This window comes from Stegodyphus dumicola, chromosome 7 (assembly GCF_044657685.1).
Source record: "Stegodyphus dumicola isolate Sdum_Otavi_A_Nest chromosome 7, ASM4465768v1".
NCBI lineage: Eukaryota > Metazoa > Arthropoda > Arachnida > Araneae > Eresidae > Stegodyphus > Stegodyphus dumicola.
Window position 1 is genome coordinate 152,189,299 of NC_140774.1, and position 27,312 is coordinate 152,216,610.

General features: G+C 34.9%; 1 protein-coding gene across 2 annotated transcripts in view; it reads left to right on the forward strand.

Annotated features, from left to right (window-relative positions):
• LOC118197891 (SAM pointed domain-containing Ets transcription factor-like) overlaps window positions 1–10,773 on the forward strand; it is a 45,094-nt gene extending 34,321 nt beyond the window's left edge. For both annotated transcript variants that reach the window (XM_035369448.2, XM_035369447.2), the window contains exon 5: window positions 8,330–10,773. In XM_035369448.2, coding sequence (XP_035225339.1) covers window positions 8,330–8,691 — 362 coding nt within the window. In that variant the 3' untranslated portion in view covers window positions 8,692–10,773. The remainder of the gene's footprint in view (window positions 1–8,329) is intronic.
• The last annotated feature ends 16,539 nt before the right edge of the window (window positions 10,774–27,312 follow it).

A 27,312-nucleotide genomic window follows, 5' to 3' on the forward strand; every position in this document is an offset into this window, starting at 1 on the left:
CAGTTAGTTTATACAGCATTAAAAGCGTATATTGTAAGACTATTATTTAAATCCAGTTGCTAATTTCGAGCAGTTATCCTGGTAGCGTGCAGCATGCGTCCTGGTCTGCATAGTATTTAAAGTACGCTAACTATTACGCCAAACAGCTTAAATTGGTTAAGGCATGGATGATTGTAATGTCTCCATGCCTTGCAGATGCAGTACTGATACCTTGCATTATAATTTCAGAATTTCAAAAAATCTGTCCATCTACTCAAATTTGGATGTTATATCTTTAGCGGCTGTAATTTAAATTTGCCTGTGGTGCATATTAGGCAATATTCTTTGTGCCAAGATGGCGAAATGACATGGGTCCGCCAATCTTCTCCATAATGGATAATCAGTAAGTGAAGGATTATCGAAAAGTTTGCAGAATAACTTAACTAGAATGTTTAAAGTCTTAATTTAATCAGAAATATAATTCGAACTTTTAATACTATAGTTATTCCTTGATTAAAACTGCATATCGTAAAATATTTATCTCAGTAGCGTATTTTTCAACTCTTGCACCTGATAGCATTAGCATATGTAATTATTTATATTAAAATTCTGTTATCAAAATAGTTTTAAGAAATCGTGTGAGGATAAGCACATATATATATGAGATAAATGTTGGCAGCTGTCTTAATAACTGAGCCCATGCTGTGAGGCGTAGTTAAACAGACGCCATCTTAGTAAATTTTCCTTCGCTTTCCAATTCCGAAATTCCCCCTACTATAGGATACATCCCTGTCTACTTCCACTCAAGCGACTCCCTGGTATGTTGCAAAGAAGTAAAAAAAAAAAAACATTCCCCTTGCAATTATTGCACAAACAACCATTTGCCTGGCAGCATGTAATCAAATAAAGAAGCAGTGGAGAAAAGTAGAGTGAAAAATACAGCATCCACCAATAAAAATTCATGACTGGAAAGCGGCCAAACCAGTTGAGCGAAAGAATGTGGTCTTGCCTCGCGGGCGACTTTGCTGGGTCACTTACGGTCGCTCTTTCCGCGAAGAAAATAGAAATGGCAACCTGTCGTGCCTTCGAAGATAGAGTTTTCTGAGGAAAAGTGGTGTGGCATATAGCAGCAAGTTAATGTTCGCATTGCTGCAACTGATCAACAAAAAATTAAATTAAAATTATCATCAGGTTTTCAGGAGGGTTATACAACAGCAGTCAACCGCAGAATACACGCGTGTGGAAAGAGTGAACATCAGGTTGTTCCAAACTGTCAGTTTCCTTTTTTTAAAGTCTTGTAACATACCCGATTAATATCAAAACTTTCCCAACTACATTTCAAAAATCAAACCTGTTCTTCATGTTTTAGGAGTGGTACATCATCTCCAATATAATGATGCTGTTTCTCTAAAGGCTGGCTAATCAAGGCTTCAAAGGAGTAAAATAAAATAGTGCATTCTCCGATGCCTTGGGTACTTTAATAAAGTACATTGTAACTCGTCTTACATTCGTACAACATTAGTCATTTATGGCTTTTGTTTTCTGACCATCTTTCACTACAGCTATTGCATAGACCAAAAAAAAAAAAAAAAAAAATTCTGCATTTTTAAGCTGCATCATTATACTGCGAATAATTATAGATGTCGAAAACTTACAGCCATTTCTCAACATACTAGGTAAAAGAATGATACAAATGTTTCATGCCATTAAATTTCATTATGTAGATAAAATATTCCCCACAAATGTTGTCATATAAAAATTTTGTTGTTGGTGTTACAGAGAAGAATTGTGCGAAGTTATGCGAGGACAAATGAAGTGTTTTGTGGTATTCCTTAAGTTACGTTTTGAAACCTTAAATCTTTCGCTGCTGTTCATTTTTTACACAGATCCTGGCTCATTTTTAGATGATCCTGTATATGTCATTAATTATGTTCCTTGTATTTAATCTTTGCAAATTTCATGAATAGCTATTTTTACTATGCAATTTTACTGGAAGTTTGTGATGGACATGTGTGATCATTTGCTAACTATACTTTCTGTTCTGTTTCTTGAAATGGCTTTTAATTTGTGTCCCCGTGTTTGGCGTCATGCAACTCCTGGTTTTTTTTGGGGGGGGGATTAGACTTGTTTCGAAACGGCCAAATTTCATATTGCAGCAGTATGAATGCGCTGTTGAACTTCCCAAGTTTCAGTGAATTTCGAGTTGGTAAACATAAAATTGAATTTAAAAATTAACTTGTTGGTCAGTGAATTTTCCGAAGTTTCAGCTTTAACCCGTTTCAGCCGCCGAGTTAACTCGGCACTGAACAGGTTAAGTTAATTTGATGAAGTAATGCTTGCTCAAAATAAAGTTTCTAAAGCGGATCTTCATTAGTTATAAATTTAGTTTAGTATGCCATCTTTAACATAAAAACGTCTTCCCTCTTGCATTACTAGAGGTGGAGAGATACTGATCCACTAGGTAATCTGTGTATGAAACAACTGATCAGCATTTCCGAAAAACTAAGTTAATCATTATTTAGTTCAGCGTTGGGAAATGCCTTGTATGCATGTGTTCCATGTGTGTGTCTGTCAGTAGAATTTAGCTAATTTTTATAATAGTCGAAAATTTTACTAAGCACTCAAGATTATCTACCGAAATTTTGGGAGAATTACAGTCGACGTTAGTTATAACAACCACTCATCACAGCAATTGCTCTTTTTCAATGGCTTCCAAAAAATCTTTCAATTAATAAAAGTATATTAAACCCATTTCTGTTATAGCCACTCCCCTTCTTCTTTAGGCTGCAAAGGGTCATTATAACAACCCCTTATTACAGCCTAAGGAAATATTCTCATCTTAGAAAAAACCCTATTACTGTAGGTCCATCCTTCTCCTTTTATAAAGCTCTTTATCTTTAAGCTACAGGAGGTCGTTATCATGCGTGTCTACAGTAATAGGAGATTTTAGATTAAGTTTTTTTTTTTCATAAAAATCATTTAAAAAAATAAGTCAAATATAAGATAATAATTCAGCCATATATGAAGACAAATAATTGAACGGTATTTGAATTGCAGGTAGTAAGAAAGTAGTAGATTAAATAAAGGTATTAATATTTATGTGCAGTTAAAATGTAAAATACTTTCAGAACATTAGTCAGTCATATTAAAAATTTGATTTTATCTCTGCGTACATTAGGGAAATATGATACAGAGATTTTGATGTCTTGAGGCATGATTTTTTATATTGTATTGTCGTGCTGACAGGTTTTTTGGGAGGTACCTCTTTAATTCATTTAATTTGTAAAAAAAACTATACAAATATTGCAAGCAGTGTGGAGAAGTAACTTTCTCCCCACCTTTTTTTTTTTTTTTTAAGTAATGGCTCAGTTAAAAGTTAATCTCATGCAAAATTTGAAATCGAATTGCATTGCAACCGTAAATAATGTAGTTAGGGGAGAGAAAAAGTAAGTGAAAATTTTGCTGTCGCCTCCGTTGAAATTTAAAAAAAAAAAAAAAGAGAGAGAGAGAGAGAGAAAAAGGAAGGAAAGAAAAAAAAAAAAAAAAAAAAGAATCCCGCGAATCTTCTGAAGTTTCAGAAACACTTGAGACGTAACATATTGCTGTTGTTTTTATAAACTGAGCAGGGTGCCGTACCCGTAAAAAAAGTGTATGTTTTCCAGCTGTGTTGAGGAATATGACACACTTTATAACTTCTTATGTCTGTCTTACAAGCTTGTCCATGTATCTTTCGATAGGAAACTGCAGTGACTCTTCCTCCTCTGTTAGTTTGGGCGAAATTTTGAAACCAATTAAACTTATACCCCTTGAGGCGATTGGCCTGAATTATGGTGTCTAATAAGTGCACGTATTTCGATCGAATTTTCATCTCATTTTTATAACTTGTTTCCTTTCCGGAATTTCACCTTTCCCCGGATGAAATCCTTTTTCATGAATACTTGTAGGTATAAGTAAAGTAATGAAGCTAATGAAATGAAGCATTGCAAAAGATAATCAATCCTGGTTGAAAGTGCACTTAGGTGGATTTAGATTCACCTCGCATTGTTTTGACAAAGTTGATTTAAAATTCAATTTTTAAAATATGCGTGCTGACAGATACAGTTCTTCCCCTCGATACTGAAGAAAGTAACATTTAAGTTCCTGAACTAATAAAAATTTCCGTACAAAAGTGAATATTTATTAAAAAAAGGATACTTTCGGGAATAGTGAAAATTTTACTCTCTATTCTGTATTTTTCTTTTTTACTGATTTAATAAAACGCATGCATTTATATTCTTTATTCAGGAAAAAGTTATTTTAGGTTAACTTTTTCAGAGTTTATTATAGTAAACTAGTTCGGCGTTTCCAAAAGTTTTTTTTTTTTTTTTTTTTTTTATATATATATATATATATCTCGAAGCTAATGAAATCACTGTTCTGAGAGTGCATAATGCATAACAGGTGCGCTGTTGCTTTTGAAAAAAAAGCATTTAAAAGTTATGTGCAATTAAAAAAAAAAAGTTTTTCCCTCCTTTGTAATTCTTTACTGAATTTATATTTCTGTCTGAAAAAAATCCCTTTACCTTTTAAAAGGGGAAAGCTTCTGTTCGAAATCGCTTTAAGAGAAATTCAACAGATATACAGTTTTTACTTTCACATTATGAAATTAGCATGTACTGGTACTTGGGTGATTTAGTTTTAAAATATTGCAAACAGTGAAAAATCTTACTATTATTTTTATTTTACTCAAAAATTTATTACAGAGTTGTACTATTATTTTGTGAAATTTTCGCATTTTATTTAAGAATTGACAGGAATTAATTGCCGATAAATGAATATGTGGCTGAAACCGAAGCAAATAATTTTAAATAGATTGCGAGTTTTTTTTTTTTTTTTTTTTTTTAAATACATGCCGAATAAAATTTTTACTGTTTTATAGCGAAATTTGTAGTGAACTATAAATTTTTGTAATCCTATTATATAGGATTACAAAAATTGGAAAGTTGTGTTATTATTGTAGGCATATTAAAACCTCCCCGTTCCGAATTGTTGCTTTTCTCCTGTAATGTTTTAATTACTTCTTTAATTTATTCGTATATGAAACAGCAATTTAACAATTTAAAAGGATATTAACGAAAGAAAATAATAATTCAGCGTTTTTCTCCCTTTTTAAACAAATGATGCAAATAATTGCCCTCTTGTGGTAGAAGAAAATGAAAGACATAAAAGAAAACTTTTAGTGTTTATTTATTCTATTTGTAAAATGTCTTAAAATGATCACGGATATTTTTTCCTCCCTTTTTTATATATTTTGTTTTCTGATTTCATTTTAGTGCATTTTTAAAACCGGTCATTTAGTCGAGAAAATATAAAGAATTGTTTATGCCATTACATGCAAATTTGCTGTAAAATAGTTACGAATGTAGAAATTTAATATGTATATAAACTTCTAATACAGTAATCAAGTAATCATAGATTAGCGGAACAAAAATTGATATCATTTCATGTATTGCATCAACATACATACTGAGTTGGTAAAAAAGCTTCGTTAAATTCTCGGGTAAAAAACTTCGGTACGAGTGGCAAGTTTTCAACTTCTGTTTAGAAATCCCATTTTCTCTCCTTTTTATGTTAGGGGTTTCTTTCCTTCCCTCAGTCGTCAATTTTTTCTCAGGATTTAACGGGCATCTTATGACGTCCATATTACGTCAGAAGAAACTGTTCGTGATCCTCTTAACATTTCTTTGCGCTCCCTGCACAATATTTTACTTTTTATTTTCCCGGGGAGGGATGGTTGAAAAAAATATTCTCCGCATTTCTTTCTTGCGGTTTTTACTTTCATGTTACTATCTCTCTCCTCTGGTTCTTTGTGAAACTATTTGCAAGGTAGATTTGAAAAGTTGTTGAGCGTTGACCTAGTATTGAATGCATTGTCCTGTGGGAAAGATCACCTGATATGGGGGTAAAGCACTAGTTTTTAAATGCCGAGGGAAAAAATTAATTTTATTTATTTATTTATATTTACTGTAACAAATCGAAATAATTTAGTAGTTTTCTCATCGATTAAGCTTTAGATTTTGAAACCGCGTTTTGTATTTATTTATTTTTCTTTCCGTAACTTCTTAAATTAGAAAGGGCAGAACTTAAGTTCTAAAAAATTAAAAATGCCGAAGAATTAGAAGAGGTATTCGAAAGTGGCGAAGGGAAATAAATCAACAACTAAATAATACGAATTACAGAAAGTAATAAATAAATTATTAATAATAATAATTATTAATTCAGTAATATTATTTAATCATGCAAAGTAATAATTCAACTCTTAACTTTATAATTAAAATTAAGTTAAATGTGAAATAAAATATTTTTTTTACAAATTATGCTAATGCATCCTAAGAATGAACTGAAATAAAAAAAACAAATGAAGCGTGATTAAATTAATGGTAATGAGACATGGTTCTCTGATGGCAAAAGAAAAGGTTTGAATAACATTCTTCGCCGTCCGATTAAATTGCTTCCTTTTTTCTTACTTCAAATTCATTTTGTAGAAACCATTAGGCATTTTATTTCAGAGCAACAAATCTGGAAAATATGCCGGGATTCGAACTCCGAACTTCCCAAATGCTAGCTGGACGTGCTTCCAATTACACTACGAAGAGATTTTTTAAGGGAAAATTACCGGAAAAAATACGTAAAAAAAATACGTGGATGAAAAATATACCTTCAGTGTGGAAATAATACTCTGATTATGTTACCTATTTAATTTCTACCACCTTTTGCAATGTGAGCTTCCATTTTATCTTCTTAAGCAAAGACTCGAATAATTACATAAGCCGATTTCTGGTCTATCATAACAAACTTAATCAATAAGAATAATTAAAGAGGCTTTTGTGCCTCTTTAATTAATGATGAAAATTCATTTTAAAACGCAACTCGGCTTCAATTTTGCACACATGGTTTGCTTACCAACATCCTTGAACAGCCAAGCCTTTTTCCCTTGTCATTGATTGGCGTACGCCTCAATGCCCGTGACCCTTGCCGACCCCGCATTTTGACGTCAAGTGCATATGATGTCAGATCTAAATTTGCATCCCCCTTCGTTCCCATGCCGCTGGAAGGAGGAGGGAGAGGGAAGAAGTACCAGTGCTTTTCTCCACTTACCACATCTTGAAACCACTTGCTTTGCCAGCAGTGGAACTGAAACCATTATTCTTCTTTTTTGCAAATATCAAGCCATCCTTTGCCCCCTCCTCGCAGTTTTTCTTTATGCTCGACTGGTAATAGCGCCTACTGAGAGTGTGTGTGTTCAGAGTTGAGTTGTTCTGCCGCTGCTTCAGCTTGAGCCAATTTTGGCAGTTGTTTACGTTTTTATCGTACAAACAAATCGCCCTGTACTACTTGCCTTCTTAACGCGTCCCCCCCCCCATGAAATGAACATTGTTGTCCCAGAAGCTTAGTGTGGGGCTTATATAACTTGCCTTGAGCTGTTGATGGCTACTTCAACATAATAAAATGCGAACATAGAATAATGTACTTTCGCGCGTCTTTCTAGCATGAAAGCCTTTATGATAGTCTGTTTTAACGACTAAACTTTAAGCTATTCATTTAAAGCAATCGATTGTTCCTCTTTAGACTTTACCTTACCGCCTAAATTTCATACCAAGTTTCATATCCATTTCCTTTCCAGTTAAATTTCATATCCAGAACTAACTTTATTTATTTTGGTATAAATGGAATTAACCTCAAAATCAGATTTCCTGAACACTCTCAGCAATTGCTAGAAATTTCACTCTCATATCTTATTAGCTAGAAATATGCTGCAGATGTGTAAAATAATTTCACTGTTATGAATGATGGAATTGAATTTAGCTCATTCTTTGTACATTACAGTTCACTTCAGCTAGCATTAAATACCACAGAACATGACTTGGAATATATGTTTGTGTTTTTTCACTGAACAAGTGTAACATTACATACTTTTTTAAACTAGAGCAGTACCCGTATTTCATGTATTTGTAATTGGTACATTTATGTAACGGAAATTCGTGAATTCGAACAGAATTTTACATGTCGAAGAACCATCTGACTGTCTACTAGTTTTCTAACAATCTTCGATCTCTTAAAGTTCGAGTCCAAGCATCAAGTAGTCTAAATTTAATGTTAATTTATTCAGATATAATATATGTTGTTTACTTCTTCGTGTGTAGCTTTCATTCCTACCCCTTTTTTCGGGTAATGTATCCATTCTATAGAGATCAGTTGTAAACAAAATTTATTCACCATTTCTAATAAAATTAAATTAAAATGTTGCTCATATTTTATTTCCCCGTTAGTTCTTTCATTGCACTTACTTACGTACTTGTTTCTGTTGCAGATGAGATCAGCGATGAATCTTGTGACGTTGAGCGTTGCGGTGGGAGCCGTTCCAGCCCTTCTGGAGGGGGCCGCCCAGGATCTCACTCCCACATTCACCTCTGGCAATTCCTCAAGGAACTTCTCTGCCAGCCCCATCTATACGGCAGTTGCATTCGATGGTTGGATAGGCCGAAAGGTATTTTCAAGATTGAGGATTCTGTGCGTGTTGCTCGTCTCTGGGGTAAAAGGAAGAACAGGCCAGCTATGAACTATGATAAACTGAGTCGATCCATTCGCCAGTATTACAAGAAAGGAATCATGAAGAAGACGGAAAGGTCCCAGAGACTGGTCTATCAGTTCTGCCATCCTTATGGCCTCTAAAGATGTCGCGACCGAGCCGAAGTCTTGTTGTAGCTGGACTATGACAATGACTTGGTTGTCCGCATCATGTATTATAGTTTTTAATTTTCTGTAAATGTTTGTCATCGATTATTATTATTATTTGTATTCTTTAAATATATGTATAATGAATTCGATCCTTCCCGGACAAAAAGGGGCTGGTCCCTCAACGTTCGGGGCTTGATCGCTTCGCGAGGTATTGGGTTTGGGAAGGTATGATTCCCTATCACCCTTGGCCACAACCTCGTGAAGATCACACTTCGGATGAGTCGATTAATTTTCGTTGTATAATTACTTTTCATTGTTCTCACTCAATGTGGCTGAATTTATTGGGCTTCGCACTCAGCACAGTCCGGTGTCTGGTCGAGTCTGGTCTGTTCTCGGACTCCCGGACGGACTTTGCGATGTCCTGATGAACGTTGGTCCTATATATCAGTGATATATCACTTGTATGTTCTAAGAACACAACACCTGGAGGTGGTATTTAGCCTCCACATTTTTTTACGTATTTTTTTTCGTCTTTTTTTAAATGTTCATTCTTTTCTTGTGTGTTTATAGGCTTCGTCGGTCGTACCGCTCTTCATCTTTACCGCCTGGAGCGGTTCTGGTGCTTAAGAGGGGTGTACCGCGAGCCTCCTGGTATCCTTATGGCCCATGTATGTTCAGTCATATGCGGTGCCATTTTATTACATAGTAGTAATTCCTATTTTGGGTATCGGGAGCGCCTATATTACTTGCACACAATTAGTTGGCATAATAATTACATCTGAAATAATATCTGTACAAAATGCTTAGTGAATCAAAACGTAAAGCCTGCTAATTTGAGTTTTTTAAGCATATCCTCTGTACACCAGTATTGTAAATCATTTTGTTATTAAAAAAAAATTTAAAGTATTATTTGAATTGAAAAATGGTGTATCATTATTTAATTATTAATGTGTTAAACATCTCCAAATACATTTCACTTGCATTGAGTGCAAAGTTGAATTATGTGAAAAGTATTCAATTGTCTTATTATTCAAATGTTTAGCACTAGAAAAATGGTCGAAGGTTCTGGCAACCATAACACCAACCGTTTTTTAATCAAATATATTTTACCATTTTTGGTAAGTAAACAATGTATAATATGTGAAAAATGTCCTGAACTGTCTTATGAAGTCGATTGTAATGATTACATATTATTTTGCAACAGAGGATTGATTTCAAACCGCAGATGATATTTTTACATTGCCTCGTTTTATTGCATTACTTATAACAAGATATATTAAGGTATTTTATGTTGTTTTTAAAATAATATATTCATTGTAAAAAGCGAAATATATGAAATAACTTTAATCACACAGCAGTCGCACTAAAAATTAAATCAGAATTACTCAGTAAAATGTCTTAATGTATTCCAGACTAAACAATGGAAATATAAAGTACAGGTTACTAATTTTAACTTTTTTATTTTCATTTAAAAATAGTTTTATATTTAAAATATTTTATTGAATAATCGACGAAATTGAATAATTACTTCAAATTCTTTTAACAAATTAAAATTTCTTTTAAAAGTTAAGATTTCAGCATGGAATTTAATTAAATGTAGTGCACAGTGCATTAAAATATGCATATTAATAAACGTAACGTATATAAATCTTAAGATTTGATTTAAATAATGTTACAAAATGTTAACATGAATTCATTCATATGCTATGTGCATGTTTCATTATTGAAACAGAGCAAAATGATATGTAATTCAGTTATGTACTTTCTTGTCATCAAACTGTGAAGAAACTCTGTTAATGTGAATAAACAATAAATATATATTAAAGTAGAACTGATCTCAAAATGCCAGCGGTTCTGTTGGTAATATGGTTGCTCAATTCTGTTATTATCCTTGCTTTGTTTTTTTTCTTTGGAGCTTTGTATTTCTAATTAACCACTGGCTGATGGTCTAATTGTATTCTATATTCTGGATGAAATACTGGGTTGAAAAAAAGTAACTTTTATTGCTTTTGTTCAGTGTTGATAGTTTCTGTATGAGTACAAAGTGATTTCAATAAAGATTTTCAAAGTAGACAATTTTCTTGTTTTTATGAGTATCACAACACTGATTTCTTTTTTTTTAGGAAATACTGAGAAGCATTTATTATATTTACCAACATTAAATAACATTAAAAGAGCAGTGAGTGTATTTAGTAAACAGTCTACACAAAGGCACTTAATGCAGTATATAATTTAGATAAATCTCCAAACGTCAGTAATCAGATAAATCTCCAACATGCTCTTCCTGCTTGATGTGTTGTTCTTCCGTGATGTGTTTCAGCATGTCCTGTGGAATAGCATGTACTTACCAACTGACGGCTGGCTTCAGTTTTCAGTCGTCCACTAACGGTTTGAAAAGACTTTCTCAGATAATCCCATAGGAAGTAGTCCGGAATTGTCAAATCTGGGTAGCAGGATAGTCAGAGGAAGAAATCTGCGGATTTGAGAAGTTCGTTGCTGGACAGCGATACTTGTGCTTGCAGTTGCTCGACCCTTCTGGAATCAAATTGTATCCACCATCTGTTTTCAATTCTGGGAATCTTAAATTTTTTCGTAGCAGCACCCCGATAATTGTCTGACAGTGATCTCAAGGTCAGAGTCTACTATCTGAAAGCAATTGGTGGGCTTGAATTTATTTTTAAACTAAATTTAATTTAATTTACTAAGTAATTATTAAAAATACATAAAAGAGTAATAATAGTTATTCAAGAAAAGAATTGAAATTTATATTTATTTTTTGTCTCTCAAATCTACAGGTAGTTAATCTGGTTTTGTAATTCGAATTTACTGATAAGAAGATATTAAATTTTAGACTTATTTATTTCAAATAATTAGAATGTGTTTGAATTAAACAATAAATAACTTACATTTGTAACTTTAAATAGAGATTGTGAAAACTTCCTAAATGGGACAGACATGAGAATAATTAATGGAAACGTGTTTTTTTTTTCCTTCTATTTATCAAATTTCTGTTCGAAGTAGAAAAAATGCATATAGAAAACGTATATATATTTCTGTGTAAATATTTATGAATGTCATTATACGTTACTGCAACTTTCAGCTATGATATCTCAAATGTTAATTTTCAACTGCGGAGAAAAACTGTTCATTTATAAATATGCGTAAATAGCAGCTAAGCAATTAATTAAAGCGATTATTCTTATTGTGAAGGTATGAATCTTTTGAAGAGTACGAATAAAAGTTAATCAAATCTGTATTCTCAAATCTTAACATGAAATATATATCACAGCGTAAATGAACTCCATCCGTAGATTTTCACGGAAGTAACTTATATTCGTTTCCCCCCCCCAATGTAAATGATCTCAAATTGAATTCTATAATAATTAATTTGCGGAAAATGTATTCGCGGACCGTATAAAACTGCGGCCCGTGAGCCGCCAGTTTGAGACCATTGGTCTGTTACACAGCCTCTGTAATAGTGGAATAGTTAAGACCGCTGAATACTGAAAATTTGAACCGGCTTGCCGCATGTTTAATTTTCGTGCTTTTTCCTGTGTCTGACTTGAATATGAGGTATGTATCATTTGCCTTGTATACAGACACAACTTGTTTGACTGAAGGTTCCTACTACCGCAATACTCAGCTATAACTTTCAACGGTCCGTGGTATACAAATTGTCAGACTCGTAGCTTTCCACGGATTTCGGCTCGCCATACCCTCGCACATGCATTCTGACAACTCAAAGAATTAGGTACAATATGTACCCCTTGTATAGGCTTAAAAAGTTTTCTCGTTAAAATTTTAATATGTATTTTATTTTTATTTTAACTAGCTTACAAATTTCTTTTTCCAATACGGTTTTAAATACAAAATATATTTTATTAACACAGTTGATATATTAACGAAAGAAGATATTGCGTTAAAATTAATTTCCTAACGTGTAAGTGTGTCAAATCTTCAATTAAGTGAATGTTAATTTCCAAATGGTAGGTGACAGGCCGCGTGAATGTTAAAATATCGTAGTACCGTAATGTAACTTGATGACCGTAAAACTGGAAAGACTCAGACATCTGTAATGTCAAAAACCTTATAATTGTATAAAACTTTAGAATATACACTGAAAAGCCAAAGCATTATGACCACCTAATCAATTACGCGTTGCGCGACCTTTGACTTGCAGAACAGCTGCAACTCTCCTTGGCATGGAGAGCCGCAAGTTCTTGGTCAAAGACTGGGAATAGGTTGTACCAAATATCTAAGCAGCGGTCACGTCGAGATATTCTGACATGGTGGTGTTTGAGCTCAGACCTGCCGCTCCATGACATTCTAAATGTGCTCTGTCGGATTAAGATCCGGCGAGTTAGGTGGCCAGGACATTAATTTGAATCCATCCCTATGCTGCTCGAACCACTCCAACTCATTTCGAGCCTTGTGACATGGGGCGTTGTCCTACTGGAAGATTCCATTTCCAGTTAAGAAGACAGACGCCATGTAAGGGTACAAATGATCCGTAATTATGTTTAGATCAGTGTTTCCCAACCTTTTTTGTGCTATGGCCCTCCTAATCCTCTCTAAACTTTTTAAGCTCCCCCTAGCATATGCATAATTTTTAATATTTAAAAATTGAAATATTCACGAAAGAAACTTGAATGCTAGCTTTTAGGAAGAAATGACTACGGAATTTTGTGAGCAAACACAGTAAGTGAACTTTCAAAACATGGAGAACAGAAATTCAAGAAAAAACTCATTTTAATGAAAGTTTTTTATTTTAATTAGTATTAGTAATTTTTATTATTTAAATTTAGCGAGTTCCTTGCTCTTGATACTTGCTGCAAAGAAATTTTATGTCAGGTTCCAGTTTAGATAACTTGAGTCTCAAGTCTCCCGGTTTCATTATATCCAAACGATTTTTTTTTTTTTTTTTTTTTTTTTTTTTTTTCCAGCAGCAAATTATTTATGGCACTAAATCCGCATTCAGAAAAGTATGAAGATGGAAACGGTAACAATAGTTCTCTTGAAAATTTTCTTGCATTTGGATATCTGATTCTTGTTTCCTCACAGAGCTATGTCATCGCTCCTTTTATATTAAATAACGTTTTAATTGACTCATCATTTTGGATTTCTGCGAGGTCTTTTTACTGCATATTTGAAATATCAGCCAAATTCCACTAGCTTTGGCTGCATCATCCAAGTTGGAAAATCAATTTGTTTTAAGTTACAAAATCTTTTAAATCAGCCGATAAACCAGATAATCGACAATAACAAGTATAGCGGTATCACGTAACATTTTTAGAGCCAAAATGTTGTTCAAAATTTTTGTGGTAAATAGTATATGCCTGACATAATTCATCAAAGATAATGAAACGAAATATCTTCCCTTTGCATCATACGTTTTATTTGCTCTTTGAAGTTATTTATTTAATATATTTAATTTTTGAAAGATATCGGCTAAATAACTCACAATTGCCTTGTTATCATCCGTTAACGGATTTTTCATTTCAGGTTTGTCGCTTAAAAATAACTAAGAGTATCAAATAGTTCCATAAATCTTTCCAAGCAATTCCCTTTCGACAGCCTTCTTACTTCAGTGTGAAGTACAAATCTCATATAATCTTCATTTTGTTCTTCATAAAATAACTTGAAAAGACGTTCACATTTGGCCCTAGCTTTAATAGCATTGATACACTTTATAACTTCAGTACTTCATTCAGAACAGGCGAATTATTTTTAGCTACCAGGTTTTCTCTGTGAATAACACAATGCACAAGAAGCATTTCTGGATTCTCATCTTTTATTTATACGTTCGCGCTTCGCTAAGGAATTTTTATCACAAGGCCCATTGTGGACAAAATTGATAGAACACGAAAGTACTGTCTAATGCAGTAGAATGCCTATATAAAACACATAAGTATCCAAATATCTCATCTTTTATCAGTTTTAAGCAACCCTTTTTCTTATTCCGTGCTTTATTTTATTTTTCAACCATCATATTAGGAGCAATATCTGCAGTATAAGATGTATTATATTTTTTATTGGTATAATTTTTATATCTAAGTAATTTTTTAGCTTACTGTAAATATCTTTCGAGGTAGTGGTGCTTTCTAATGATTTACAGAACATTTCTTCGGCAAAAATCCCCTTTATGAATATATCTAACATAAGTTACAAACACGGCTTCACTGTTTCTCAAAGTTGGTTCATCCATTTGCACCGAAAATTTTCTTGTTTTCAGCTTTTCAACAAGTTGTATTTCAATATCCTCACGCATTTAATCTTTCTTCTGCAAACAGTATTGTTATTTAGTGTCATAGCTTTTAACGTCTTTGTCATGTTTTTCTAGAACAGTTTTAAATGCTGATATTGATGGGTTTGATTAAATTCTTCCCTATAGTACGGCTTTTCCCATAATAAGCGATGAGTAATGAAATTTGATAAATAGCCTCAAGAGCACGATTAACAGTTGCATTATGAGCAGTAAATAGACATTTTAATATTACTCTATTTTCAAAAATTTTCTTTAAAGTGTGAAAATAATTCGAATTTGAATTAATATCAGCATTATGTTTGACCGTTTATGGACCGGGTATGAAACCAAATTTTAAATATGCTTCCGAATACCGACGAACGTTTTTTCTTGCTTGCACCCCTCATTTCAGTAAGGGCTGAGAGAAATAAATATAAGATCAATATAAACAAAGCTGAAAGCAGCTGCTGTTACCATTCAAGGAAAGAATAATATACCGGTTTCCATTCCTACAATAAAAAATAAAATACATTCGTTCGCTGAAATGTGCGAGAAACGTCTGGAAAGCATAATGTCAGTTATTTAAATGCCTTTAAAAGCATTTAAATGTCCATGTCTACAGCGAGAATTCTTTATAAAATATTTAAAATGCACCGCAATTTAAAAACTTTTTTACGTATACATCACTTACATTTTCTTTTTTTTTGCGGAATAAAAAATGAAATTTCGAAAAATTTTGACTTCATGAAGCATATTTAGAACGTCCTTTGTCCCCTTAAATTCTGAACGAGTCCATTTTCGAATTGCCCCCCTTAACAGTCGCATTGCCCCCTTGTGGGGCGTGGGCCCCACATTGGGAAACACGGGTTTAGATAGTCCGTAACTTTCATGGTCTGTTCTACTACATCTAAGGGTTCCAGAGCCGCCCATGAGCCTGTGTGTGACTTGCGGTACAGAGGGAAGCAACTGTTAGCCTGGAAGACAACGTACGCTTACCCGACCATCGACGTGATGAATGAGAAATCGTGATACATCCGACTAGGCAACTGTCTTCCACTTATCCAGTCTCGATATTCCCGGGCATACTGTAGGCGTAATTGAGAATAACATTTGGTCAACAAAGGCATACGACTGGGGCGGCTGCTGCGCAATACCGTATCCAACAGTGTCCACTGAGCTGTGTCTTCCGAAACTTTCGCTCATGGACCTGCACTGCTGTCAGCTGAGTCATTGTCTGTCGCTGTTTTGCTGTAGCAAGCGAGACAGTTTCCGACATACTTTTTTTTTGCTAGCATTTATACCTGTCAGCATTATTCTGTGAGCTTTTTTCCTGTGTGCTTTTTTCCTGTGGGCATTTTTCCGGTCACCGTGGGCATCCAACACCTTGGCCTCTGGTTTCACTGTCGTTTATCCACTTTGCATAAATACTAATAATGGCAGATCGTGAACTACCTGTCAGTCGTGTAATTTCGGAGATACTCGTTCCGAGTCTTCGGGCTATTGCAATCTGTCCTCTATCAAATTCACTTAGATCAGCAGCCTTTCCCATCACCCGCAAAAGTAAGTGCAAGAATAATTCCTTACCTTTTCCAGCAGGAGTTAAATACCATTTCCACTTAATCACGTACCCTCCACGTCATCCAGATGAGTTCATTGAAAAATGTGAGTATGGTCATAATGTTTCGGCTCGTCACTGAATAAAGATAGATTACGAGTAAAATCCATCTTTACACTGTTTTTATATTTATGTTAATATGTTACAGTGTTTTTACATTTAATCGATACTGTGTTCTATAATCACTTCATGAAACTTAGGAGCGGATGGAACTATCGGGAAATTTCCCGACGCTTCGATGCCTGTAACATTGTTACCTCATATCGATGGTTTAAAAAAGATGAAACATTAATTGTAATCATAAATTCATGTAATAATCATAAATGTGCGTTCATGCAGTAAAAAAAGGTAAATTTACTAGGAAAATAAGAAAAAGACGGAGACGATTTAATCGAAAGGTAAACTAATGGTAATCGTATTAAACCCAAAGTTTTAACGCCGTCATTTATAGCTTGTAAATTCATAATTTTGGATCTAATTCTCTACTGCATTGCATAAAAGCAAATAATCTTGTCCCTCCAACCCGAATCATTTCTAACATGTATAAAGATGCCGGCATTCATGGAAGTTGGCAACTGTTGCCAAGATTAAGATCTTCACTTGGATGGCCCAACAACCTTGATGAGGGTTGCTTTTTTTTCATAATACCGAATTTCGTATGGATGGCGGCACATTTGCGGTTTTATAGCAGAATACCCGTATGTTCTCGCGAGCCACTATCAACTTGAAAAAGGTGCCGGAACCTTTCTGTTAAGTTTGCATTTGTTCGCCATGATTGAGACCTTTCACATCGGCAAGCCAGCAGCCTTGGTGGAGATTGATTATCTCGCGACAATTAATTTAATAATGGTACTGCCACCGTTATTTCATACTGCCTTGGCAAACGACATGTAATTTGAGAAAAGATTTTCTGATTAGATCAATCAAATCCATACCTAGTGAAGCCTCATATTAAATAATTAAATAAAATATATATTCTTAATTATTTGTCTCTAATATTTACGCACACCCCTCCTTAAAATTTTCTGTGAACCCCTACCCACGAGAATGTCTTTAGAAGGCAAAAACATTTCATTTAAAACCAACTCCAATGTATAATGAAGTTTAATCGATATTAAAATTTAACATTGATGGGCTTCATTTACGTTATGGATTATCACTTCATTTTTATATATACTAAATTATCTGCCTGCAGTCTGTGGCTTCATTTACAGTTTCATTCCAAGGCAGTTAAAGAATAAAAATCCTAACGCTTACAGATTTTACATTACGGGGCATTTTTTTTTAACATTTTGTGTGTTACCTTTAGTTATTAAATATCATATTCTTCGCAGTTAAACCATAAAATTCAATTTTGAAAATATTCATAAATTCCATAAAATTCAAATTTGAAAGAAAAAAAAAGAAATTACACTACCTACTCCGACTTCTAATTTTGCTTTGCATAGGGTTTTGTACATTAGCTAATTAGCTACATCAAAAAGGATTTTATTCATTAAAAAGGATGAGAAAGAACCTAATGCACCAAATACATGTAATTAAGCGGGACCTAAAACTGCGTTCGTTGGTTCTTACTTTTAGCATTTCCTCAAATTTACTATACTGTAAGAGGTAATTAAAATACCTCTCCGCTTAATTGATATTCATAAAACACTCGGAACGTTATTGGCGTAAGTGCTAATTGTTGGGACTGTAAAATAAGTCCGTGATGCAATAAAATTTATATAGAAGATTAAACAGAGCTTCTTATACTTCTATATTTTATTTTAAAATAATTTTATCAGCTGTTATCGTGAAAAGCTAGATAAAAGAACACATGTTTGACGTAAGTAACAGAACTGCTGTAACTTTATCACTCAAATTACAGCAGTTAGTTTCTAAAGATCACAAGAATCATCATCTAAAGAAAAAAAAGTATAATTTTATATCTCCCTAAAGGAAATTTTGTAACATCTTGATTTTTGTACATGAAAGTTATTTACTACACGTCAATGAACCATCCAAGTTTATTATATGAAATGGTTTATATGTTTTCCTTTTTCAAAAAGTTGTTCTCTTTCTTTCTTGATACGAATTGCTACAGCATGCTTCCTAAAGATAATTTTATAGTCAATTTTGAGTATTAAAAAAATTGCTGTTCATATTTCCGTCGATCTGAAATTTCTATTCTGAAAATTTTCGAGCTATGTTTTAAATAAAACCTTAAAGGGTTACCTTATAAATTAAGCGGGGGAACATAGCGTTTTTAAAAACAAATTGCAATTTGGAAACGCTTAACACCTCAAAGATTGTTTTAAAATAATCAAAAACTTAAGAGACCTTAAAAAAAATCATAAAAATTACACTAATCTCAATCTGATCTTCGTATTGCTACGATAATTTCATATTTCATAAAGTTACGATTAGATTCTATTTTATAATCTAAAACAGTTACACTATGTCTACTAATTTAAGAATTGACTGCAGAAATTAAAGTTACAGAAGTTAAATTCGCACATTTAAACAATGCTTATAATACTTTTTATACTCATAATACTGATGCTCGTAATACTTTCTATTAACGCTAGGGGAGAAAGTAGCTAGCTGTGATATTATTTCATCATGCTAAAATTCAGGGAGTTGAGACAAGCAGTACTAGCAAATTTCAAATTTGCTTGATTTACACTTGTTTGTGGATACCCATTATATTGAGTCATCGGGAAAGTTCTACACTTTTCGTAATCGTAGTGCGTTTTCTCTTAATTATTTTATTACTGCTCATAAGGAATGATCAAGCGAAGCAAATGTTTAAGTATGGTCTTTTCTGTTTACACTGTGTAATTCTAGCATGTCTTATACATAAGTTTTGTTTCAGTGACGTGCTAATAAAGGAGAATCCGGAAGTTCATTTTTGTCATGCTATGCTCTTTCATTGTAAAAAAGGAAACAAAATGCGAGTCAGATTACTACTAAAATTTGCGCTATATATATGGAAAAGGGCTGTTTCTGACGACACAGTTCGAAGGTTGTTTCAGAAGTTAAAGCTTGGAAATTTCAGCCTCGAGATGATGCTCGCTCTGGACGACCAATCTCTGTAAACAAGGACATGTTAACAGAAGTTATCTCTGAAAATCCTAGTTATACAGTTCGAGAACTATTCGATAGACTAAACTTTCTAAAAAGGGTCATTTGATCCAAAAAGGGCACAAAAATTGTACACGATCATTTGAAGAAGATTGGGTATAAGCAGCTACGATGTATGGGTAAAATTACTTTAACCGAGCAGAATATGCTTGCTTGAGTCTAGACACTTGATTCTTTGCTTAAAAAAAACCGAAGCTCCTTTTTTCAAAAGGCTCATTACAGAAAATGAGAAATGGATACTACTCAGTAACATTACAATTTCACTCATTCGGAGGCCCCATTACCTAGGCAATTAATCGTCCCTAACATGAATTAACAGCCATGCGCCGAGGATGGTCAATGTGAGCGCAGCCCTCACAGTTTGGCATTCCAGAGGTTCAGAACCCCTTCCATGTCTTACAAATTGAACGAAGGCACCTTTGCGACCCTGGCACCACTCCGGTCGAGTAACTAGATCTTATACGGTAATCCTACTGTAATGCAGTGAGCATGTGGGTGCGAACCAACCGAGAACTTGGCAGAACCAAACCCACTCAGACCACCACTACCATCCACCATGTAGCGCAGGACCACAGCCTCGTGAACGAACAAGACTACCAGTATGGGACTCATCCGAGCCTGAACTCGCCACCGAATATACGATGGGGTCTAGTCCTGTGGAAAGACTGATTCTGCGCCTTCATGGTTCAAACTACCCAAGTACAGATCATAGCCAGTACTTCCTAGAAATTCGCTTGAGTCATCCCCCGGGAGGGGGTCAGTAACGTTACAGGAAGAAGATCACGGATAAGCCAAAAGAACCTCCTTTAGTAACATCGAGATCGGGGCTTTTGTACGGTTAGATTACAAAGGAATAGTATACTATGAATTTTTATCACAAAATCAGATTATAAATTCTGAAAAATACTCTTTCCAAATGGCAATTTTAAAAGCAGAAATTGAAGCTAACAACTCAGAAACGCCCATTTGTTGAGGTTTTGATAATGCTTGCCCCCACATTTGGATGAATATCAGACAAAGACTTACTGAATATAGCTGGGATATTTTGTGATCACATATTCACTAAATTCTTGCCCTCTTCGATTTTAATCTCGTCATGCCACTTATTAAACATTAGCCACAAAATTATTTGAATTCCCTCTTTGAAGACTGCCAAACAGCACCTCAGCAACTTTTTATGAATAAATCTAGTGACTTTTTTAAAAAAAAAAGGAATTTCGAAGATGGAGAGAAAGTAAATCATAGAGCAAAATGGTGCGTGAAGCCATGAACTTTTTTTTTACTTTTTTGTACTGCTTCATTTGTATTTACCATAAAAAAACCGGAACATTATTAATTACAAAAGTCACCAATGGGTCCCGGGCCACTGCGACATAACAGGAAATCAACAGGCGCACAGACATGCAAAGGAAGGATGCTCTAATGCCTCAGCCAGCGCACCGCCTAACATACAGAACTACGTGTAGCAAAATTACATCGACAGTCATGAAGACCGTGGACGGTGCGTGGAGGTCAGATGCTGTTGGGAAAAGATAATAACAAGATCCATCCCTAACAATCAGCCTCGAGTTGTCTCAGCGGCCATCTTCAGATTGATCACGGGTCACGACTACCTTCTGAACCATCTCCATAAAATCACCATTATCAGCTCCCCCACAAGTCCTCTATGTCATCACTCAGGAGAAAGGAACGCTGATCATCTCCGCACCTTCAACGCTGAGGAGGTAGAAACCCGGGAAGATACAAAGGACCATTCCCACTGAGGTTTATCTGAGCTAAGGGGACAACTAACGTGGCCGACCCATCTCCAAAACCAGTTTTTCCAATAGGGCAGCAAGTTGAAATGTATATCATTTCGCAATGTATATCATGTAATTCAATCCCTTTTACTTGACCTAATTTAACGCTGAAAGGTAGGAGTACCGTTGATGCCGTCGCCGGTGGCAGTACTTATAGTGCACACTGGAGTCACATTTTCCATCACGACTCGAGGAATGATGCCAGAATGTTGTTAGTTTTCTAGTTAGTGTGTGAGGCTAATACCTGCTTACAATAGTAAATATTAGGTGGCCCCCTCATTTCTACATAACATAAGTTGAAAAATCTGAACTGCAAACATGGTGGAGCTGGTCGACATAGGAAACTGACTCCATTAGCTCAGATAAACCCCAATGGGAATGGCCCTTAATGGAAGAATGGGTACGGTTATATTGGATGGCGCATCGTCAAATGACTACCAAAGACGGACATTGACTGAAAAAGAATACAGATATATACAGTATAGTAGATATACAGATACCGTACCCTATACCTTCATGTACAATAAAAACAATATACAGGATGTCCCTTAAATGTTGCAACAAACTTCTGGGGAGGTTAGGGGCATCATAAGGATTAATAATTGCATAGGAACCCCTGCCCAGAAACGTCACTGTATGCCGCCATGGGTGCTGTACAGGAGAGCGCTAGTGGAAAATGAGGATTGCCTTATTCGAGTGGTAGGCACCGTACGAAGAGCATGGAACGCTATACGAACGGAGAGCTTGTGAACATGTGGCGGCATGATAGGCCGCCTGCTCATTTTGGACTGGATTTTCATAGCCATTTTACTTGATCATTCCCGCATCGATGGATTGGGCGTGGTGGAGAGGTTTCCTGGCCCTCACGCTTAATGGATTTATTGAGCCTTGATTTCTTTTGTGGGGCGCCATCAAAACTATCGCGTATTGTAATCCTGCTCTATCTGAAATGGATCTCGTGGCAAGAGTCAACTGCGCAGCTGCCACAGTCAAAGAAATTCCCGGTGTACCCCCCAAATACATGTTCGGCAATCAATGGTTCGTCGGTGTCAGGCATATTTGGAGTCTGATGTTGGAAACATCGAGCATCTGTTGTATCATTCAAGCTGTCGTACACCATTTGTATTCATGCCCAATAAATGTTTCAAATTAATCGCTCTCTTGTTTCCTTTCGCATCTTCTACCTCTGCCACCACTAACCCCTGACATCTCCGGACGTGGGTTCCTATGCAATTCTTATGATGCGCCCTACCTCCCCCAGAAGTTTGTCGCAACATTTACGGGACATTCTGTATATTGTTTTTTATTGTACATGAAGGTACAATAAAAACGGCACGGTATCTGTATCTGTGTGTGTGTGTGTGATTATGGCAAAGCCTCGAGGGCTATCTGCCTAAGGGGAGGGATGCCTTCGTGGAGGACTTTCTAAGGGAAACTGGCTCGTATACACGTTACACATGGGGAAAACCACGGAAACGCCCATGCAGCCAGCCCGTTCGCGGGATTCGAACCTCGGACCGAACTACCAGTGTTCAGCGACTTTACCGCTCGGCCGCTGGTGGGCGTATCTGTATCTGTATATAAACTGTATATATACTGTACTGTATATGACGGTACGGTATCTGTATATAAACTGTATATATACTGTACTGTATATGACGGTAAGACAGTATGTGCGATATATGACACCCTGCATATACTTTATTTAGAGTAAAGTATTGTATCTTTCACATACACAATACCATATACCTTAGTATACCGCAAATACATGTTTCAAAGGACCCTCATAAAGTTCTTAGTAGAAATTTCAATTTAAGAATGTGATACATGTGTTTCATTATATGAATATTTCAATCGTAGAATTTTAATGCTAGTGATAGTCTACTCTTATTATACAAATTTAATTTTTTCACCATACTTTAAAACATTACCTGCATTTTAAAAAAAAGTTAAAACACTTCATTTTCAAAATTACAAGAATTCAAACTCCGCAATATTAAATATAAGAACACATTATAGCCGCCCTGTTGGCATAGTAGTTGGAAAGCCGGCTGACATAGGCTTAGGTTCGAATCCAGCAGTTCCAGCATGGATGTTTGTAAGTCTAAAGTGTCTTTGCAGCACTACTTAAAGTAGTGTCAAGCCGAAGTCCCACCAAGAGATTGATGAAAGAGAAAAGAGAGATAGGAGACTTTGGGATCCGTCGCAGGGGAAGGACTGTCCTCTAAAACTGGGACGGGGCCGGTCAGATTCGTGCTTTCACCTATGAAGTGCTCAACGTTTATGACAACAACAGCCCTTGCCTCTTCGCTGCGATGAAATTTGTGAACTTGATCTGATGTTTCTGTGCGACAAGTAAGATAAGCCACAATTCACAAGATCATATTTTTATGTGAATTCAAAATTGATAAATTCAAAATTGCTCATTTTGAATAAATAACACTTTTTTTCCCAACAATACTTTAATATAGCTGCAGATTTTAACTTTTTTTATAAAGAAAAGAATCTTTAAGTGGTTTCTGGTGTGCAATTGATTCTAAGCATTAAAAAGCACTGAGCTCATAAAAGGCAAACCAGAGGCTAGTTAATATGTCAGATATTAACTAGATTAATATGTCTAATCAGAATACACTGCAACGAAATATCTCATGTCAGCAAAACTGTCTGGTCAACAGGCTCTATTTTATCTCTGCAAGCGATATCCCCATTTATCCGGCAGCCAGATCTGCATTCCTCTCCAGTGCGAGATACCCCACGCATTCTTTTTTTACCACCTCATATCCTAACATACAACTTACAAATGCTACTGAAAAAAAGAAATAATTTTCGAACATAAACTATTTAAAAAATAAAGATAGAATAAGTCGGGAGAAAAGGTCGTGAAACTATGCGTCATATAAACGAGTTATTTTAACTATTAGCACGAATATGAAGGGGAAACTATATCAACGGTGCTTTATTATATCTGAGTACATCTTCAGTTTTAGTTATATCCTTTCAGAATACTGCACGAAAGCATCTCATATGACAATAATCAATTTTGTGCAGTATTATAACACACTAACAGAAGACTATATCTTCCGTTGTTAAAATATTTAAAATATCTGACAGGTATGTTGAACTCGAATCTTGTATTCTCAACTTACGTACAAGATTAGGCATCTATATATTGAGATGGTGAAAATAGCGAACTGTGTTTGAATTAACTAATAATATTCCCAGTTTTCCAAAACCATTAGGGAAATTAGTTTCGGTGATTCTGAACATATCAACTAATTTCCTTTTCCAAGAAAGCCGTCAAAATTTCATGACTTGAAGCAGTTTCCAGACGCGAGTTACGCCCTTTCGTGACCACAGATTATAGCAGTAGCAACCTGATTTTTCTCAAGCACTCATTACCTGACTCACCAATTTTATAGTTAATTCTTATTCGCTGGAAATTTTTAATGCAATGCTTATGAGGAAACTCCCATTTGTTAAAAGGTAATTAAATATAAAACTGCCCAGAAATAATTAAAAGAAAGGAAAGAAAATCCCCTTCTGAATTACTTTCCTATTAAACAATACTAAAATATAACTCCACATGAGGATAAATACGTTGCCTCATTTAGAAATCACTTCAGGAAATGAAATGAGTCATCAAGGCAAAACATTTTATTTCATGTTTAGAAACGATAAATAGGAAGCAGTACGCTGAAAATAAGAACCAGAACGAAGAATCTTAATGAAGATTCTTATCTGAATCAGAATTTATAGGAAACAGAATTTAAAGTTGATGTGAAAATAAGTTAATAAAGAATAATGGAAATGATGTGGTGATAATGTTCATCCTATATGACGGCGCACAAAATATCGTATCCTTTGTTTTGTTTCTTACACACTTACTTATTACTGAAATACTACTAAATGAATGCAGAGTTAATTGTCCGAACTTGGTAAATGAATTTTGTCTAGAATGTTTCAATGTGTCCATCATTTTGTTTCACAACCACTTGCAAATAATCTTTGCATCGAGCACAATCCTCCGGCACACGTTTTTCGAAACTGCACGGTACAACTGCATTATAAAAGCTCTAAGATATGCTGCATTTGCAATTTCCCCGCAAATAACTTTCTTTCAAAAAAAAAAAAAAAAAAAAAAATCACATAAATTAACATTAGGATTATGCGGGGAGCCACTGTTTCCCACCTTCGTAACATTCAAATGTTTAATGTTACATTACAATACGCCAGAGAGAAAGACAACCTTCACCCACACCATCGAGTAGCCCCAACATGGTCCTAGGTAGTACGCCCAGAATGTTACATTTCAAACACATTAAACATCTCTTGAAGAAAATCAAGAACAATATTTACACGGTGTGGGTGGGTTCCGTCTTGCACCAGTATGTAAAAGTATACTTCCACTGAGTGTCCACTGAGTATATAAAAGTATACTTCTTACCATTTTTATATGTATGGATACTTGATAGATGCCGTCGGTTCTTCTCTAAAACAAAGCCACTGTCTTCCAATTTGCTGACCCAATCCCATTTGATGCCAAAGTATGCACAGAAATGTCTTTATGTCGCCACAAACTCATCTTTCCTTCGAAAAAACATTACAAGTTTCACCTTCTGTTCAATCGAAACACCCGGAATCCGAGTCGTGTGAGGGCATTGAGGATTTTTTGTGTCTCCTATCTAAAATAAATTTAACGTCTCTCTACAAGTGGCGTCTGAAATTAATGTGGTGGGCATAATTCGTTTCCTTCTCCCCAGTTCTTCTTTCAGCTGTCATTAATTATCGATTAAAATAGCTAATAAAATCTTAAATAAACTTTTCTTCTTCCAAAATTCCATAATTTGCAAGGAAGTTGAGAATCCTATACACACAATATATTAACCCTCTTTTGATTATATGAGGTGTTCATTTGTTTACAAGAAGTATTTTTTATGTATTTTTATTTATTTATTTATGTGAAGCGTTCTTATTATATACACATACTGTAAAACAAAGAAGGTATTAAGCAAGTTTTATTAGTGACCTGAATCGAAAATGTAGTTAATGGATTCGACAAAGTTCAACCAGTTGACCAACCAAAGTTTCTTAAAGTTCTTGGCACTATAGTTCACCAATGTAGTTATGATTTATTATAATTCACTTGCATACATATATTTTGAGAAAAAAAGAATATAAGAAAAGAGTAATGCAGGATTAAAATAATATTCAGTAACTAAAGAAATCTAATCTAAAAATGATTTTTACATTGCGCGTTTTTCATGTCTTCTGCAACAAAAAACTCATGATTCTACAGTGGCATCGGAACTAGATGGTGGTGGACAATAATTCGTCACCATTACGATTTGTAGATTGGACCGCCTAATCCCCAGTCTCCCTTTAAAAGGGGGAGTGTATAAAGTATTTTCTTCCGCCTTCCAGCATGCGTTCGTGGTGTAATGGTAACACACTCGGAGCATATTCGAGACGTCCATGTTCGAGTCTCTGGTCTTGGTGCAAAAAAACCTCATGACTCTACAACCTTAACGAATTCTTTGATGTGACAGTAAAATCTGAATGCTTTAATGTCATCTTTTTTTATTTCTTTCCCTTCCCATAATATATTTTTTACAAAATACTGAACACTTCCAGAGATTCATCTCTGGAGGTGATCTCATTGAGAGTCTGACAGCGTTTTGCTCATTAAGCATAGCAAATAACATATCGCTACATGCATTACTACATTTATTATCAGTTCTGAGATCTTTGTTCTGAGTTACGTGAGATAAATTCTGTATGCATGGTCTGTAGTTTGTATGCTTCAAAGACGCATAAACTTAGTTATTCAACATACT